At 42.1% G+C, this 16,621-nt stretch overlaps 1 protein-coding gene and 1 long non-coding RNA gene across 12 annotated transcripts in view; one reads left to right on the top strand and one right to left on the bottom strand.

The window, feature by feature from the left end:
* The window catches only part of fat3a (FAT atypical cadherin 3a), a 178,896-nt gene that overhangs the window by 25,935 nt on the left and 136,340 nt on the right, over window positions 1-16,621 (bottom strand). For 7 of the 11 annotated variants that reach the window (XM_047335447.1, XM_035622805.2, XM_035622809.2 and 4 more), the window contains 8 exons: window positions 15,275-15,471; window positions 8,371-8,524; window positions 7,783-8,016; window positions 6,881-7,273; window positions 6,201-6,415; window positions 5,604-5,741; window positions 2,102-2,245; window positions 475-672 (listed from right to left, as the gene is read on the bottom strand). In XM_047335447.1, the coding sequence (XP_047191403.1) occupies window positions 475-672; window positions 2,102-2,245; window positions 5,604-5,741; window positions 6,201-6,415; window positions 6,881-7,273; window positions 7,783-8,016; window positions 8,371-8,524; window positions 15,275-15,471 (1,673 nt within the window). The remainder of the gene's footprint in view (window positions 1-474; window positions 673-2,101; window positions 2,246-5,603; window positions 5,742-6,200; window positions 6,416-6,880; window positions 7,274-7,782; window positions 8,017-8,370; window positions 8,525-15,274; window positions 15,472-16,621) is intronic. The other 4 variants (XM_035622806.2, XM_035622808.2, XM_035622812.2 and 1 more) reach the window with 1 other exon arrangement.
* LOC118299279 lies at window positions 4,794-6,922 on the top strand. The gene is made up of 4 exons (XR_004789815.2): window positions 4,794-5,276; window positions 5,619-5,761; window positions 6,558-6,678; window positions 6,783-6,922. It is a non-coding gene; the product is annotated as an uncharacterized LOC118299279 (long non-coding RNA).

Genomic DNA, 16,621 nt, shown 5'->3' with positions numbered 1-16,621 from the left:
TTATTTCTTCTCTTAAGTTACATTGAATTGGTTTATATCTTCAATATCTTCATTTTGTTTTCTTTTTATCACTGCCCTGTGAAAACATTTCAACAAACACAGCATATTAAGACATAGGGACTATTTCAAGTCAAATGCAGCTCAGTGAAATAAAGAAAAGATTTTCATACTAACAAGACTAATTCTTGAAGACCCCGCACTTGATTCATCAAACTCAGACAGCTTTGTAACTTTGGAATCGATATTCACAATGGCCTGTGGACACTCTGGGTGTGCAGTTGCTTAAAGAAGGTGTCACGGTAAATTCTGTTCAAATATAAGAAAAAAACTGACCCAAAAATGACTATGTACAAAGAGAGCTTCTAATTGTCCAGAGTGAAGCTATAATTGTGACTCACATCTCTATTAATGCCAGAGAATAACAACAACAGCAGCAGCAGCAGCTGTGCGAGAGAAACAGCAGTCTGATTCTACCTGTATCTGAATAACATATTCAGTTGCCAGGTCTCTCCTGAACACTTGATTGGCCACCAATGTTCCATCCTTCTCTAGCACGAACTCTCCGCCTTCATTTCCTGACAGGATGTGGAAGTCAAAGGGCGGGCCATTGTGGGAGGAGTCCTGGTCAATCACAGATAACTGCAGAATGGTAGTGCCGATTGGCTTGTTTTCCTAAGGGGGGGACACCATAAGAGAAAACAGGCTGCTTAAAGATGGATTATGAGTGTTTATATCATTATGTTTGTTTAAGCATGATTATGATATTAAAAAGCCAATTATGCAAACGTTTCCCTTTCCACTTCATTTTTTATTAAAGGAACAGGGACAAAGTAGGAGAAAAGTCCTTTTCAGACATGATATAAACATGGATCTCAGTTGTAGACAGCTACGTCAGTTCACACCTGACTTTGTTAATCCATCAACCATTTATTATGACTCAATCTCCAGCACTACATACAAATAACAGCTATATGTGCAAGTCCAATGCATTGTAAGTGTGTTTGTCTGTGTTTCTGGTACAAAGTACCTAAATAAATGCACTGCACAGCTCTACATGACATTTTACCAATTTGAAATATTAAAAAACTAGAATGGCACTCAGTTGAACTCATACCTCCACCAAGGCCCATCAGTCCCTTTAAATTAAATCAAGCTGCACCACATATACCACTTTTTTCCCCTATAACATATTTTGTTTGTCACTTTATGATATGTTATTGTGCATGTTGTGAATTATTCACACGCACGCACTTATTGACTTATCATCAAGAGACACCTTCATTACACATGATAATTCCAACTTCCCTAGATTCTGAACCTTAAATGTGTCAGTAGTGTGATTTGGCTGAAATCAGAACTGAACAGTCATTTATTCGTTGGTACCCTAGAAATAAATTTAGACTATACCTGAACCTGGCCATATGATTAATTCATTGATAACCAACCCTGACAATCCATTTGGAGATATGTCATTTTACTCAGTCCCTCCAGGCTGGCTCCCAGAGGGGTTGCTACAAATAAATTCGACCTCTGTATTATTAAATGGTGGTCAGTCCTGTTAATTTCCACCTAAAATGTCCACAAAGTTTCTGATATTATTCCATCTTCAGATCAGCAAAAACACATTGCCCAGTGAAATAAAAAGAGGGAGGAATCCATGATTTTTGATACTTGATTTGTCTAACTTTGACTGCTGAACCCTCATATTAGCTTCTAACTAATGAAAACTTTGGATAAATTACGAAAATTAGGACTGTGGAATTTGTATTTCATTACGTACATTGAGATGGATCTAGGGAGGAATCTCTGAACAGCTAGAATGAACTGGAGTGAACTTCACAATCCAAAATCTATGTACCAATGTCCGCCTGACTAAAAACTCAGGGCCCCAATATGGGGAGGGTGCTCAAACAACCTGGAATTAAATCTGCTATTTCAACATTTTAATGTTGTTAGCATTATTAGTTTTTTCACTGTTGGCTGAATGACCTGACCTAAATGTGTTATGAAAGCTTTACACAGTAATTATAGTTTGTTGAAACACTGCTTAACAAACATTCACTGTTTTGCAAGTGAGCTTCCTGTCAATCACCAGGTTTACCTGTATGACAGTAGAGAGGTTAGCTGGGGAGAAGGTGGGCGGGTTGTCGTTGATGTCAGAGATGTCAATGTTGACCATGACGGTGGAGGACAATGGTGGGATTCCACTGTCCAGAGCTCTGATAGCCAATGAGTAGCTGGAAACCTAAGAGATAAGGGAAAGGAAAATACATAAGAAACATCCAAACCATACAAAAAAAAATACTATAGACATTATGTCTGTGATATCACATGTAGATTTCTGAAAGCATGACAAGCCACTTGGAGTTGTAGTAAGATTTGATCAAAGCAGTGTGGAGTGTTGACCTGCGGTTAGATAAACTGTAACAGTAACACCTTTGAGACCCTCATTTCAGCTCTCACGTTCATTTCATCTCACATGTTAAAAACTGCAGGACATTAACACAGTGATGATTTTTCTATTGTTATAGTCATTCCTTGTGCTGATAGTTTAAAGTTTGTCCTTTGGGTGATAGTAGAGAATAAGCAATTGGATATTAAAATCTAAAGCAATTACCCCTGAAGGAGTATGGAGGTGTTCATGACATCTTCCTTTAACATTTACCCTATCTAAAATTTGGCTAATTTTTTTGATTGAGTATGAATCCTGAAACATGGACCTGCCCTAGCCAGGAAGCCCAAGCGTAATTAGAAGTTTTAATTTAATTCTCTCTTTTCCTATACAGGAGGACTTCAGTTTATTGGACTTTTTATTTCCTGTTTTATTCTGGTATCCCTAAGGGATGCACGATATATATCGGGCCGATAAATGATCACTCAGATAATGGGAATTTTATACTATTATTTATCTATCAGATAATGAAATTATAGGGTTATAACAGTGCATGGTTGTCCCGCTCAATACCGCTGCTCCAGGGTATGAGCCGCGAAGTGTTTTTATTTACAGTTCTCATGGCGTCGCTGGTATGGACGTTTTTCACCATATCAGAGGATGCCTGAATGGTTGCAATTTGTAATAAGTGTTCTGCAAAAGTCCAGAGAGGAGGAAAAATGCTCAAAGTTTCAACACTACAAATCTTATATTTCACCTGAAAAGTCGTCATAGCAAAGATGATGCATGGATGGAATACGCTACGTTACATAACATTAATGTAGGAAAAAAAATCGAGTTTTGGTGCGGTAGTGCCTATCCAACAGGCATTTGAAAACAGCAGGATGTTTACTAGAGACGGTTTAAAGGCTAAAGCTATTGATGACAAAATTATGGAATTTATTGCTCTTGATGACCTGCCTTTTTCCGTGGTAGAAGACCAGGGATTTTGCCAGCTAACGGAGCCCCGTTACACTCTGCCAGACACATTCACAGTCTAAACGATTCTGAGGTAAGTGACACAAGTTTTACCATAGACATATGGACTTCAGACGTCAGTCCAGTGAATATGTGAGGTTTGACGACTCAGTGGCTAGATGATGACTTCAACATGAAACTGATATCATTGCATGCACAGGAGTGCCCTGGGTCGCATACAGCAGCAGTGATATGTGACGCTTTTGAAACTATGATCAAGCAGTTGAACATTACCAAGGAGAAGGTCTACGTTGTACTTTGGTACAATGCTTTGGTACCGAGGACTGTGCAACCCCACAATCCTCGGTAGCATTGGGCTGTATGAACCACACTTTACAGCTCGCTGTAAACAAGGCTGTACTGAGTGTGTATCTAACTGTGTTTCGATCGCCAGGAAGATGGTAGGCCATTTCAAACACTCCCAACTTGCCCCCTCCAGTCTGAAAGATCAGACTCAACTTGGCGTGAAAACCACACGCCGCCAACAAGACACAGCAACACGATGGAATAGCACGTTTTATATGCTGAGGATTTTGTTGGAGCAGAAGACAGCATTACCTGAAACTTTAAATGTACACCAATGGGCGCTAATTGAAAACATGTTGACCATTCTCAATTCGTGTGAACAGCTTACTTATGATATTAGCCCAGCTACAGCCACAGCAGCAGAGGTGATTCTCTCCTTTAAGGCCTTAAAGCGGCTGTTAAACAAGACTGTTGCAACAGACCAGGCAGTAAAAACTTCCAATAGCACCCTGTCACAAGCGGTTGAAAAGAGATTTGGTCACATCCATTCAGAGCCACTGTATTTTCTGGAAACAATCTTGGACCCTAGATACAAGGATCGCTACCCTGGAAAAAAAAAGGACATAAACCTCATGCTACAAGAACAGTTTCTACCCCTCTGCAGCCGGCCTTATCAACAAGGGCAGAGTGGACCCCCTCATGGACATTATGCGTTACATTAACTCACACACACCATCACTGCTCATTCCACTATTTATATCCACCACTTAGACTTTTGCACATCTTCTCCTGAACAACCTTTACAGCTGTATATCCAAGCAACTTGTCATATTGTAAATATTGTTCATATATTTAATTCTTAATTGTACAGTTTGTTTCACTTATCGCTCTTGAACATTCAGTTCTGTCTTTATATTTCCCTTGTTACTTACAGTACTTGCTCTTTAATTTGCTTTATCCTCCCTTTATTTTTCTATTTGCAATGTTTGCATGCACCAAAACACCAAAGCAAATTCCTTGTATGTGAGAACCTACTTGGCAATAGATGCAATGATTCTGATTGATCTGGTCCTTTGATCTTCCAAACTGTATGATATAACACACACACACAAAACAAACACACATCCATCCTGTTGGCATGCTGCTCTGTCTCCCAAAAACCAGCTCCAGGATATTTTTGTTTCCACATTACTCTATAATGAAGAGCTAATGAAGCACACAGAGGACAAATGTGCTGCCTGCGATTTTTGAAAAAATGAATGTCAGAAGTAAACAAGCATGACCTGCTTAGCAGAGAGAGAAGGGCAACAGAGAAGGATGTATAGAAATGAGTGGATCAAACACACACACAGAGGGAGAGGGAGAAAGCTGCTGCTCTGTATGATAACCCTAAACACACTTTCATCGTCAAAAAGCTTTGATCCCCCACACACCCCTGCACTCTCTTACTGAGCATGCTCAGACAGCTCATCGACCGCACTCATGAATACTTTATAATAGGGGTATGAACATCATGTTTTCAAGCACTGCGGAGGAGAAGGAGATGAGGAAGAAGGGTGAGAACACCACTCAGAAGAGGGGGACAGGTGGTGGTGCAGGTGTTAGTGTGCAGTCAAACAAAGTAAGAAACTAGATTTTAGTGGCATTTTTGACCTTGCAGGTTAGAAATGTTTAGCTTCTTGGAAGTAAATTAGTAATCTAAGACTGCTGGATTTATGTCCATGATTCTTAAGCGTTTTGAGCTCCAAGTCTAACAAATCTCTCACTGCTCTTTTTGATCTAGATCATGACACCACTCAGAACATTTGTTTGTAAGATGGATAGACATTACAGCTCCCACAATTGAGATGTGAAGCCAAAAGTTATTTTTTGCCCCCTCTGTGTGTGTGTGTGTGTGTGTGTGTGTGTGTGTGTGTGTGTGTGTGTGTGTGTGTATGTGTCTCCTCACTGTCTCACTGTCCAGTTGCTTGTTGACCTTGATGACCCCACTGAGTGGGTCAATGAAGAACTGGTTGTTTCGGTCTCCGCTGAAGATGGAGTAGAGGATGGCTCCATTCAGCTGACTGTCCACATCTTCTGCTACCAGCTGCAAACAGAGGCACACAGGTAGGGTGGGTGAATACGCAGCAGTAACATACTCTGACCATTTGTTCTTGTCCTTTATTTTAAAAAATGCAATTGGGATGGAATATTGTTAATCCATATATTACCATTTCCTAATACAATGCACAAATGTGACCCTTCACTTTTGAAAAGCTCTACTAACCCCAAATCCAACTTCAGACATCCAACAATTAGAACAGTGCTAATTAAAGGGGACTTATTTACACAATCATAGTGCAAAAGAAGAAGTTGGTTTACAAAAAATATTTAAGAAGTCATCCACTTTGGAACATGAACCTCCATATCAAATTCTATGGTGATATGGCCAGTAGGTGTAATGATACCTTGTTCTGAATATTGTGTTGCACAACATTTCTGGACCGCTTCCATCCTCAGACCTTCCACACATGCAGGGAAATTCTGACTCTGACTTTGAACTTACTTGGACCACATATTCTCCAATAGTGGCATCCTCTGACACCACTGCGCTGTAGAAGTCATGGCTAAAATTGGGTGTGTTGTCGTTGACATCTGTCAGATTTATGTTCACTGTAGTAATTGCACTCAGTGGTGGCGTGCCACCATCACGAGCCTCCACTGTCAGGAAGTAGTCCCTACAAGTCTCATAGTCCAGAGGCTGGGCCACTAAAATGGCACCTGAGGAAGGTGAGGAGAGACATGAGATAGAAAAATGGTAAAAGGTAAATGGACTAAATATATATTGCACTTTTCTTGTCATATCAACCACCCAAATCGCTTACAATCACATTCACACATTCATATAGCGCTTTATTTACAGCACGGCAATTTAAGGGTTGGGTCTTCCCCAAGGACATTTTGGCACATGGACTGGAGGAGCCCTCTCCAGCTCCTGAGCCTTCGCCCACAACAACAGAATATCAATCAGCATATGATATGGGGTAATAAAGAAAATGTTCTAAAGGTCTACTGTCAAATGCAAATCCCATCCATTTCCTGTTTGAAGCTAACATAGATAATTATTTATATCATCAAATACCACCAGGAACTGAGCTGGTCCGACCACGCAGTTAAGGGAGCAGCGGTGTGGAGAACAAGTGGAGTGATGTTGGAAAATGAGTCTGAAATGTGCTGCACACTCACCGGTCACTGGGTGGATGTGGAACTTCCCGTGCTCGTTGCCTGATCTGATGCTGTAAGTGATCTCAGCATTGGTTCCGATGTCCTTGCTCGCGGCATAAATTCTCAGAACCTCAGTGCCCACTCCCACATCCTCCGGCACTGTCGCCAGCTGGTCACGACGCTCAAACACAGGTGGATTGTCATTGACATCCAGCACCGTAATTGTCACATTGACCAATGAGAATAGAGGCAGTGGAGAACCTTGGTCTGAAGCCTGGATTGTTATCTGATATGCCGGTTGGACCTCACGGTCAAGAACGCGTTCCAGGACCACGATGCCTGAGGATTTATCGATGGAGAAGGAACCTCCTGCTGAGTCAGCCAGGGAGTAAGCCACCATCCGACCTGGACCTGCTGAGCCACAGGAGTGTTGGGTACACACCAGAGATTTTCAGGCCTCGTCATGCTTGAAACAAAATGCTTGTTATATCATTGACCTGTTTCCAAATAATGGCTTCTGAAAAAGTTTCTAACTTCGACAACCACATCTCAGTGGTCAGATGTGGAAAGGAACTTCTGTCGTAAAGGTCTTTTTTGAATTAATTACATAGCTTCTTCTGTCACTTTTAATGTTAGCATACTAAATGTGTTTTGAAGAAAGGCGAAAAGAGAGAAAAAGTGCTTTGTCCAAAATTGCACAATTAAGCATATATTTATTTTCCCTAAATACAATTCTTTACTAATCTTTGTAAATGCTTTTTTTTTCATGCTGATTTTTAGCTGTATTGTTTTCATTTGTCTAATATATAGACAAATAACAATATTTGTCTATATTCTTGCAGATTGCATTTTCTGTATGAAGGGTTTGTTGTGAATAAATTAGTGTAGTATAGTTAGAATCACTACTCTACTAGTCACATCACCTTCATCTGGGTCTATGGCCTGGATGCGGGTCAGCAGGGCTTTGGTGGCAGTGTCTTCGTAGACACTGGCAGTGTACTGTGACAGGGTGAAGATGGGGGGATTGTCATTCACATCAGTAACTATCAGCTGCACCTGAGCACGGCACCACCTCCCACCACCATCGGTTGCCTGGGCAACCAGATGGTAGCTGGGCATCGTCTCATGGTCCAGAGTCGCAGATGACTTGACCTCACCTGATCGGGTTAAAAACAGAATGTGACACTGAGAGATGGAGTGAAAGAAGTGGGCGTGACAGTGTCACACAAGTTTTAAGGTATCCACATGAATACAGGTGAGCAGTGAGATAAAATGGTGACCTGGCCCAATTTCGCTTCTGCATGTCATCCATAGATGACGTAGTCACTGGGTCCAGTCAAAATAAAAAACATGAAACTTCAAAACAGCAGTTTAAAAGCAATGGGTGACGTCACTGTGGGTTGCCAGTTGGTCTAATCCCATACTAGACGGAGTGGAGTAGCAAATTATGCAAACTCAGTAAAAATAGTATAAATTATATGTTTGTTAACAATGATACATAACATCCATACCAGTGTTTGGGTCCATGCTGAAGTCCTGGGAGCCAGGACCATGTAAAGTGTACTGGATCCAGGCACTGACACCCACATCTGCATCTGTGGCTCCAACCCTCAGCAGCACACTGTTGACTGGGAGGTCCTCTGGAACTGAGGAAGTGTACACAGCCTACACACACACACACACACACACACACACACACACACACACACACACACACACACACACACACACACACACACACACACACCAAAATATAGGGGCAGTCAGACTAATTTTTTTTAAATTACTTTATTATCACCCAGCCAGCATGTCCATGTGGGGCCCATATGTGTTTAATGTGGGCTATATGGGTATGGAGTGGGCATGGGTTTGAACTGGGCAAATAGTGTGGGTCCCATACGGTTTCAGTAACATGTGCATCACATGGGAAGCCCATGTTACTGAAACCGCTAACTATATGGGACAAAAAAAGGATACATGTGGGCTAATTGGGCATGGGTTGGAAGTGTCTAACACTGTGTGGGATATGGTTTCAGTTACATGGGTCCCTCATGGGATGCACATGTGTGGTGAATATATGGGCCCCATAATTCAATTCAATTCATCCAATTTTATTTGTATAGCGCCAAATCACCATATACATTGTCTCAAGACACTTTACATAGTAAGGTCAATATTACAATATTACAGGGAAAACCCAACAAATCCCACAATGAGCAAGCACTTGGCGACTGTGGATGAGAAAAAAAAATCCTTTTTAAAAGGAAGAAATCTCTGGCAGAACCGGACTCTGTGGCGATGTGACGTTGTGGGCGGCCATCTGTCTCGACCGGTTGGGGTGAGGCGAAAAATGGGGAGGGGAGTGGTGGGCAGAAAGAGGGGGAGAGGAGAGACAGAAGGAGAGAAGAGAGAGAGAGAGAGAACAGTTGTACAACCGGCACTTTAATCTCTACGAGACTGACACTTATAATTACGGAAATAATACTGACACTTATAAATGCTTAGTTATTATTAATAATAATAATAGTAATAATAATAATAATTAAAGCTGCAAGCAGCAGTGGACAGGCCCGAGTACTCGCGGGGCACGCGGGACGGCGGGGCGTGTCGCGGTCAAAGCGGCGCATCATTTAGGTAAACCTGCCATGCACAGGACTCAAAAGTATAATTTGGGTGAACCTGCCATGCACAGGACTCAAATGTGTAGAGCGTGCTACTTCCTGTTGCCAGTAGGTGGCGCTGTGGCTTGTGGTCAATATTGACATGTAGCTGTGTTGAGGCCGGGCCTATTATGATGCTTGAGAATTTTGGGACAGATCGGACCTAGTAGTGTAGAGCATGCTACTTCCTGTTGTCAGCAGGTGGCGCTGTAGCGTGTGGTCAATATTGACATGAGGATGTGTTGAGGGCCGCACTATTATCATGCTTGAGAATTTGGGGACAGATCGGACCTAGTAGTGTAGAGCATGCTACTTCCTGTTGTCAGCAGGTGGCGCTGTAGCGTGTGGTCAATATTGACATGAGGATGTGTTGAGGGCCGCACTATTATCATGCTTGAGAATTTTGGGCCAGATCGGACCATGCATGTGTGATTACGAGCCACTTCCTGTTGGCAGCAGGTGGCGCTGTGACGTGTGGTCAATATTGACATGTAGTTGTGTTGAGGCCGGGCCTATTATGATGCTTGAGAATTTTGGGACAGATCGGACCTAGTGAGATGTGAAGAAATGCCTGGAAGAGCTACTTGCTGGATCAAAAATGGCCGCTTTTCCTCAAAGAGCACTACATTTGTAGACAGTAGATCCAAAATGTTGCCCGTCGGTCGTTAGAGATCAACGTGGAAATTTGCGGCGAGCCCACGGCCACGCCGTTGCAGTGAATGAAATTCTTTTGACATCGTTTGATCACCAAGGTCTGTAGATGATACTGAGCGATATGGAGTTACTGCAATTAATCGCCTAGGAGGAGTTTGATCAAGAAGGACGTCTGAAAATGGCCTGTAAAGGAAGAATTTGGCACACGTAATAGAAAATGGTTGACTTCCTGTTGGTTTGAGGTCATGGTGCCCAGGGGGTACTTTGTAGGTCCTGGGAGGCTACACGTCCACAAATATTTTCATAATTTTACATGAAAGTTTAAGGTGGTGAAATTTACTTTGAAGGCACTGTGAAGGTCTATGGAGCCATTTTGATACAGAGCGGCCTAAAAATATATATGTCATATATATATATGACACAGATGGGCTCCCACCTCTGAACATGGTAGCCAAGTTTCGTGAGATTCCAAGCATCCCAAGTCCTTCAAACACACCATTTTAAGGTAAAAGTTCAGAATTGGTCGCTACGGCAACGACCTTGGCTCAAGAGGTCAAATTTGGCACACTTGGTCATGGCTCCAAGAGGCTTTTTTGTAGGTCCTCCCATGCTGCAGGTGCTCACCAAATTTGGTTCAGGTAGCTCAATGTTAAAGGTGGGGGCTTTAAGTTTTAAGGATTTTAGGGGGCGTTATGGCGCCCTGTGGAGCCATTTTGACACAACCATGCCTAAAAACCATTTCCGATCCCAGAATGGGGCCCTGTCAACGTGTGTGTGAATTTTCATGAGGCTCCAAGAATTTTGAGTCTGTCAACCATGTATTCGTATTTTGTTGGCGATAACAGCGTCGCCACGGGAACAGCGTTTGAGATATGGCGCAGAGGTCCTAAACATGACACGACCAATTTGTCATAAGCAGGCTGACCGAATTTGAGGTCGGTGGGGTCATCCTGGCACGTACGGGACTCAAAAGTGTAGAGCATGCTACTTCCTGTTCCCAGCAGGTGGCGTGCTAGCGTGTGGTCAATATTGACATGAGGATGTGTTGAGGGTCCCACCAGCATCATGCTTGAGAATTTTGGGGCAATTCGGACCAATGCATGTGAAATGAAGAGCCACTTCCTGTTTACTTCCTGGTTGGCGGTGAGGGTTCGGCGGAGGTTAAAACTTTATCAAGGAATAACGTCCAGGCCCTCTGGTGAAAAGTCAGGATTTTCTCTTAATTTGATCCCACGGATGTGGAGATGACGCGCACCAACTTTGAAGTCGCTAGTGTGAAATGTTTTCGAGCCGTTGGCCAAAGAATGACGACGGAAAAGATCCGGAAATGGCAAGATTTTGGTGATGGAATCCAAAATGGCGGAGGTCCTGTAGGTCAAAGGTCATGGCTGTAAGAGCTTTTTTTGTAGGTCCTGGGATGATACACGTGCTCATCGATTTTCATACATGTAGGCGAAACTTTTTGATTAGTGAAGGATGTTTTGTAATTTTGTATGTGGCGCTAGAGAGCTGTTTTGCGACACTATTGCCCGGGACCTCTAAAATACAAACATTTTCAGCAGTTGTGACGTGTGTGCAAAATTTATCAACTTTTCCGAGTATGTTTAGGGCCTCTAATAAGCGATTCACTGGAGGTACAAATAATAATAATAATCATTGCGATTACAATAGGGCTCTCGCCAGCAGTGCTGGCTCGGGCCCTAATAATAATGACGGGTCTGGATCCTGCAGCTCTGGAGTCAGAAATACACTAGGAGAGGGAAAAAACAGAGTTAGTGACATGTAATGTAAATACATGGGGAGAGAGAGAGAGGGAGGGAGAGGGAGAGAGATCCTCATGATATACGTTCCCCCAGCAGTCTAGGCCTAAAGCAGCATAATAAAGAAATGGTTTAGTAAACACCTGAGCAGCTCTAACTATAAGCTTTGTCAAAGAGGAAGGTATTAAGTTTAACTTTAAATGTGGAGAGGGTGTCTGCCTCCGTGACACAAACTGGGAGCTGGTTTCAGAGGAGAGGAGCCTGCTGGCTAAAGGCTCTGCCTCCCATTCTACTTTTACAAACTCTTCGAACCACAAGTAGTCCTGAGTTTATAGAGCAATCTATTGGGATAATATGGAACTATGAGCTCTGTAATATATGATGGAGTTTGATTATTAAGGGCTTTGTAGGTTGGGAGCAGGATTTTGATTCTATTCTGAATTTTACAGGAAGGGATAAGTGTGGGCTTAGTGGGCATGGGCTGGAACTGGGTAACAGTATTGGCCCTTTGAGGCATAAATGTGGTCTGAATGGGCATGGGCTGGAACTTGCTAACACCGTGTTGGACCCATATGTTTTTTAGAGATGCCACAGTTCTCAATATAATATTGAACTGTACGGTATGCCATGCATGGTTCAATACGCACTTGTGAATTGGTATTTTTGGTTTTGCAATAAAATTTTATGTAATTTCATTTTTCCATGCTTCATATTTCTCTCTGAATTGGCTCTGTCGGAGCTTTAGAGGAGCACTTGAACACAGCATGTGCTGGTGAAACGCCTCCCTGCCGAGTAAAAATCCAATCACTGGAGTCAGATTTCCCACAACACTTTAATTTGGCGAGTGGAGCAGAGAAGCAGTAGTTTGAAGAAGCACCATCTTCTTACAAATCTGTGGTGTGGGGACATTTTAGTTTTAGCGTTGAATACAGCGACGAGGGAACGAAAAAACTCAACAGAACAATTACTGTCTGCAAACATTGCTTCTCACGTGTCGCCTATGCAAATGGTAACACTTCCAATATGAGTGCACATTTGTGGCGCAAAATGCTGGTGACCGAGCATCACTGTTTGGAAGCAGGATGACTGAGCAGGTAAAACCGTCAGTTTTCTCTTGCCGATGCCTTCCAACAAGCCTATTCTACCGGTTCAGAAAAACACAAGAATTGCAATTTGTTCCGCACAAAATGTGTACCGAAACAGAACCGAAACCGTAACCCAAGAACCGAGGTACATATTGAACTGTGGGCTAACTGTATTGTTGCATCCCTAATGTTTTTAGTTATATGAGTCCATGGGATGTCCATGTGTATTGACTATATGGGGCCCGTAAGGGATAGGTGTGGGGTAATTCGGCATGGGGTGGAACTGGGTAACATAGTATTGGCCCTTTAAGGGGATATACATGTGCTAAATGGGCATGGTGTGGAACTGGGTAACACTTTGTTGGACTCTTAGGGTTTTAGTATCATGGGTTCCACATGGGAACCCCATTTCTGGTTCAAACTGATTGAGAGCATTACCAGATTCTCCTAGATACATTACAATCTGTATTTTGTAAATTAAATATATTCCTGATAAATAAACTTATTTGCCCAGTTTGCTGTTTTGCTGGTTCGCTGGATGGCTGCATCCAGAGCAGAGCGGTTGCTTGCCAACATCACTGCAGACCCCCGACATCTTAAGAGATTAACTCCCCTGCTCTGGTATCTCCCATGCTCCAGGGTGGACTGTTCTCAGTGTGACTCAAACCGTCAGGGGCTGCAGTACATGTCAAACCCACCGAGCCATCTTTAAACACAGGCCATGGTAGTTTTATTGACATTGTGAATAACATAGTTTTTCTAAAGTTAGTTATAATCTAAAAGTCGAGAATTACAATACGTTTAAAAGTCGAGAATTACAATACGATTAAATATTCCTTTGCATCTACATTATACTAACATTAGATATTCGAAACAAGATTTTCTATTTTTTGCATGGTTATTTTCCAATATAATATATACTACACTGTGTCACCTTTCAGGCTTTATATTGTATGGGCTCTTATTTTGAATGAACTTTTAATTTGAAATGTTTTTTCCATGCCCAAAGAGTTCCGGGACAGAAGGAAAATGGTGTAATCGTTCCACTTGCTTTTTTCATCCATTGCAATCCACACTGTAAACGCTACAGAGGCAATGTCATAAGTTGATAATTTCATTGTTTTAATTATGATTTAAATGTTAAGATCAATATTTACATTAAAAAGCATTTGATCTGGTTGTAATTAAAAACATTTTTTTTTTTACATATTTGTATCTTGTCCTTTGTTTCAGTTTTCACTCTGTCTGTGAGATGATGTAAAGGAGCCACTGTAAACAGCTTGACAAAGCTTACTACGACTCAACTCGTCATTTTAAGAAGGAATTTGGCTAGTTGGATAGCTGCAGTTGCTACACTACAGCAAAGACAACATAAACACTTATGCTAACACTGTTATCTCCAGCACAACTGGGGGCCAATGTCCTCAGCCTGACACCTTGGGATTCCTTTCATAGTCATTTTAACTTGAAAATGGGAAAAGGGTTGTTCAGTCCTGGTGTAAACCCTGGCCAACTTTCATCTTGCCCACAGGAATATGAAGTCAGGCAACATGGGCTTGCTTCTACGGGCCCATGTTACTCAAAACACATGGAACCCACACAGTGTTTGCCAGTGCCAGCTCATGCCCACTAAGCCCATATCTTAGCCCTTTCATTGATCATTAGACTGGGCTGCACAGTGGTGTGCTGGTTAGCACTGTTGCCTCACAGCAAGAAAATTCCTGGTTCGAATCCAGATTCGGACAAGAAAAAAAACATCCATGTGTGGAGTTTGCATGATCTCCCCATGGGTTTGCTACACATAGTCCAAAGACATGCATGAATGGGGTTGGGTTAATTGAAGATCAAATTGAAAGTGGGAATTGAGGTGTGAGTGTGAATGTTTATGTTTCTCTGTATACTATGTGTTGAGTTGGCAACCTTACGAGGATGTGCCCCTCCTGTCCGCAGGGATTGTCTCCAGCCCCCCTACGCCCCTTAAAGGATGAACCGGTATAGATAATGGCCAGTCAGCTCCCCCATACGACTAATCACACAGTCATATTCTTTTTTAATGCACACAGGCAGGGCCCACATGGGTCTCATATAAATTGTCTAGAACCCAGGAAGATCCCACTTGAAGCCCACATGGGCAAACATGTGGGGCCACCATGGAACCCACGAAAAAACCCTCCCGGACCCATATTAGCAGCCCAAACTTAACCCATATCGTCCCACATGGACATGCTGGCTGGGGCATATGGTTTTATTCCTTACCTGATCACAGATGGGGCTGTTGTCGTTGGTGTCTATCACTGTAATTTCCAACGTTGCCTGGGAAACAAAGAGTCCATCGCTTGCAGTGACATTGATGACGTAGAGGTTGCGTTCCTCCCTGTCCAGCATCCCCTTCACATACATCTTCCATTCACCCTGAACCAAGCCAAGTGCAAACACCCCACGATAGTTCCCACCTGAACACAAAGACAGACATCCAGGTCAGCAAAGATTGCACACATGGTGTGTGTAAGAATTACAACAGTTTACAACAGTCCAACAGTTTAAATGTTACATGTAGACCTGTACGCCTCATATAAGATGATAAAGAGCTATGGACTTTACGCAAAGATATTTTGCACCATCAAATTTATAAGTGTCAGTAAAGTGTTGTGTCAGTGTTCAAATGAGTACATTTATTTGAAATGAATGTTGCAGCCCTGCAAAGTTGGACCATAATATTAGGGATTTATGAGACCACTGGCTGAACTGCACTGTCATTCAAAGAAGAATAATTCTCCACCCATCAATCTACAGGCAGCCTTTCACAGAATGATTTGTGGAAGAACAAATAGTCTACAGTGTAAACAGCACATGCCAATCAATCACTAGAACTTTTTAAGAAAATACATTACACTTACAGTGGCAGTTACAAAAAAAGGTCAAATTTCAAACTAGTTTGAAATTAATAAATGTGCCTGTTAAATAATCTGAATTTATGATGATTTTTTTTTTTAATCACAAGGGATATAAAAAAAATTTGGGAAACAGTGATAAAAAAGCAAATTTCCCTTATTTCTTTTTCCTGTCCAGTCACACAATGGGTCACCCTCTCTCACGCACCCACACACACACACAAACTGGTAAAGGTGATACATGCAGTAAATCCTTCAAGGTATTTCAGAAAACTGGGATAGCTGTAAACTGTATTAACTTTTAAATCGTTTAATGGTTAGTCAAAGAATTTTCTTCATTTTACTGATATGACAAAAGAACAGGTAATTTTATGCTGATTTGTGAACTGGTTTTTGTTAGAGCTATTGACCTGAACCACTGCTGAACAGCTGTGGTAGGTTGGAACAGCAGGTTGACCATGAATTGTAGGGATGGTTATATCAAGTTTCTTTACATAAGATACCAGCTGATGAGCAGACTGGTGCCTGTAGTTTCACATCAGATGTGTTCATGGGGCAAAGTATAGCCTGCAGTGATGAACAGTTTAAGTCATTATACTGTTGTGCAGTTGTGTGAAGGATGTAAAAAACTTGACACTGCCTGAAAGTAACCTCTAAGTAAAGTTACCATCTTCTCACTGGTCAGTTCGGGAACTAGTGCTCAGAGTCTGGA

Source organism: Scophthalmus maximus, chromosome 11 (genome assembly GCF_022379125.1).
Source record: "Scophthalmus maximus strain ysfricsl-2021 chromosome 11, ASM2237912v1, whole genome shotgun sequence".
Lineage (NCBI taxonomy): Eukaryota > Metazoa > Chordata > Actinopteri > Pleuronectiformes > Scophthalmidae > Scophthalmus > Scophthalmus maximus.
Note: the sequence above shows the minus strand (reverse complement) of the source record. Positions and strands in the feature narration are given on the sequence as shown.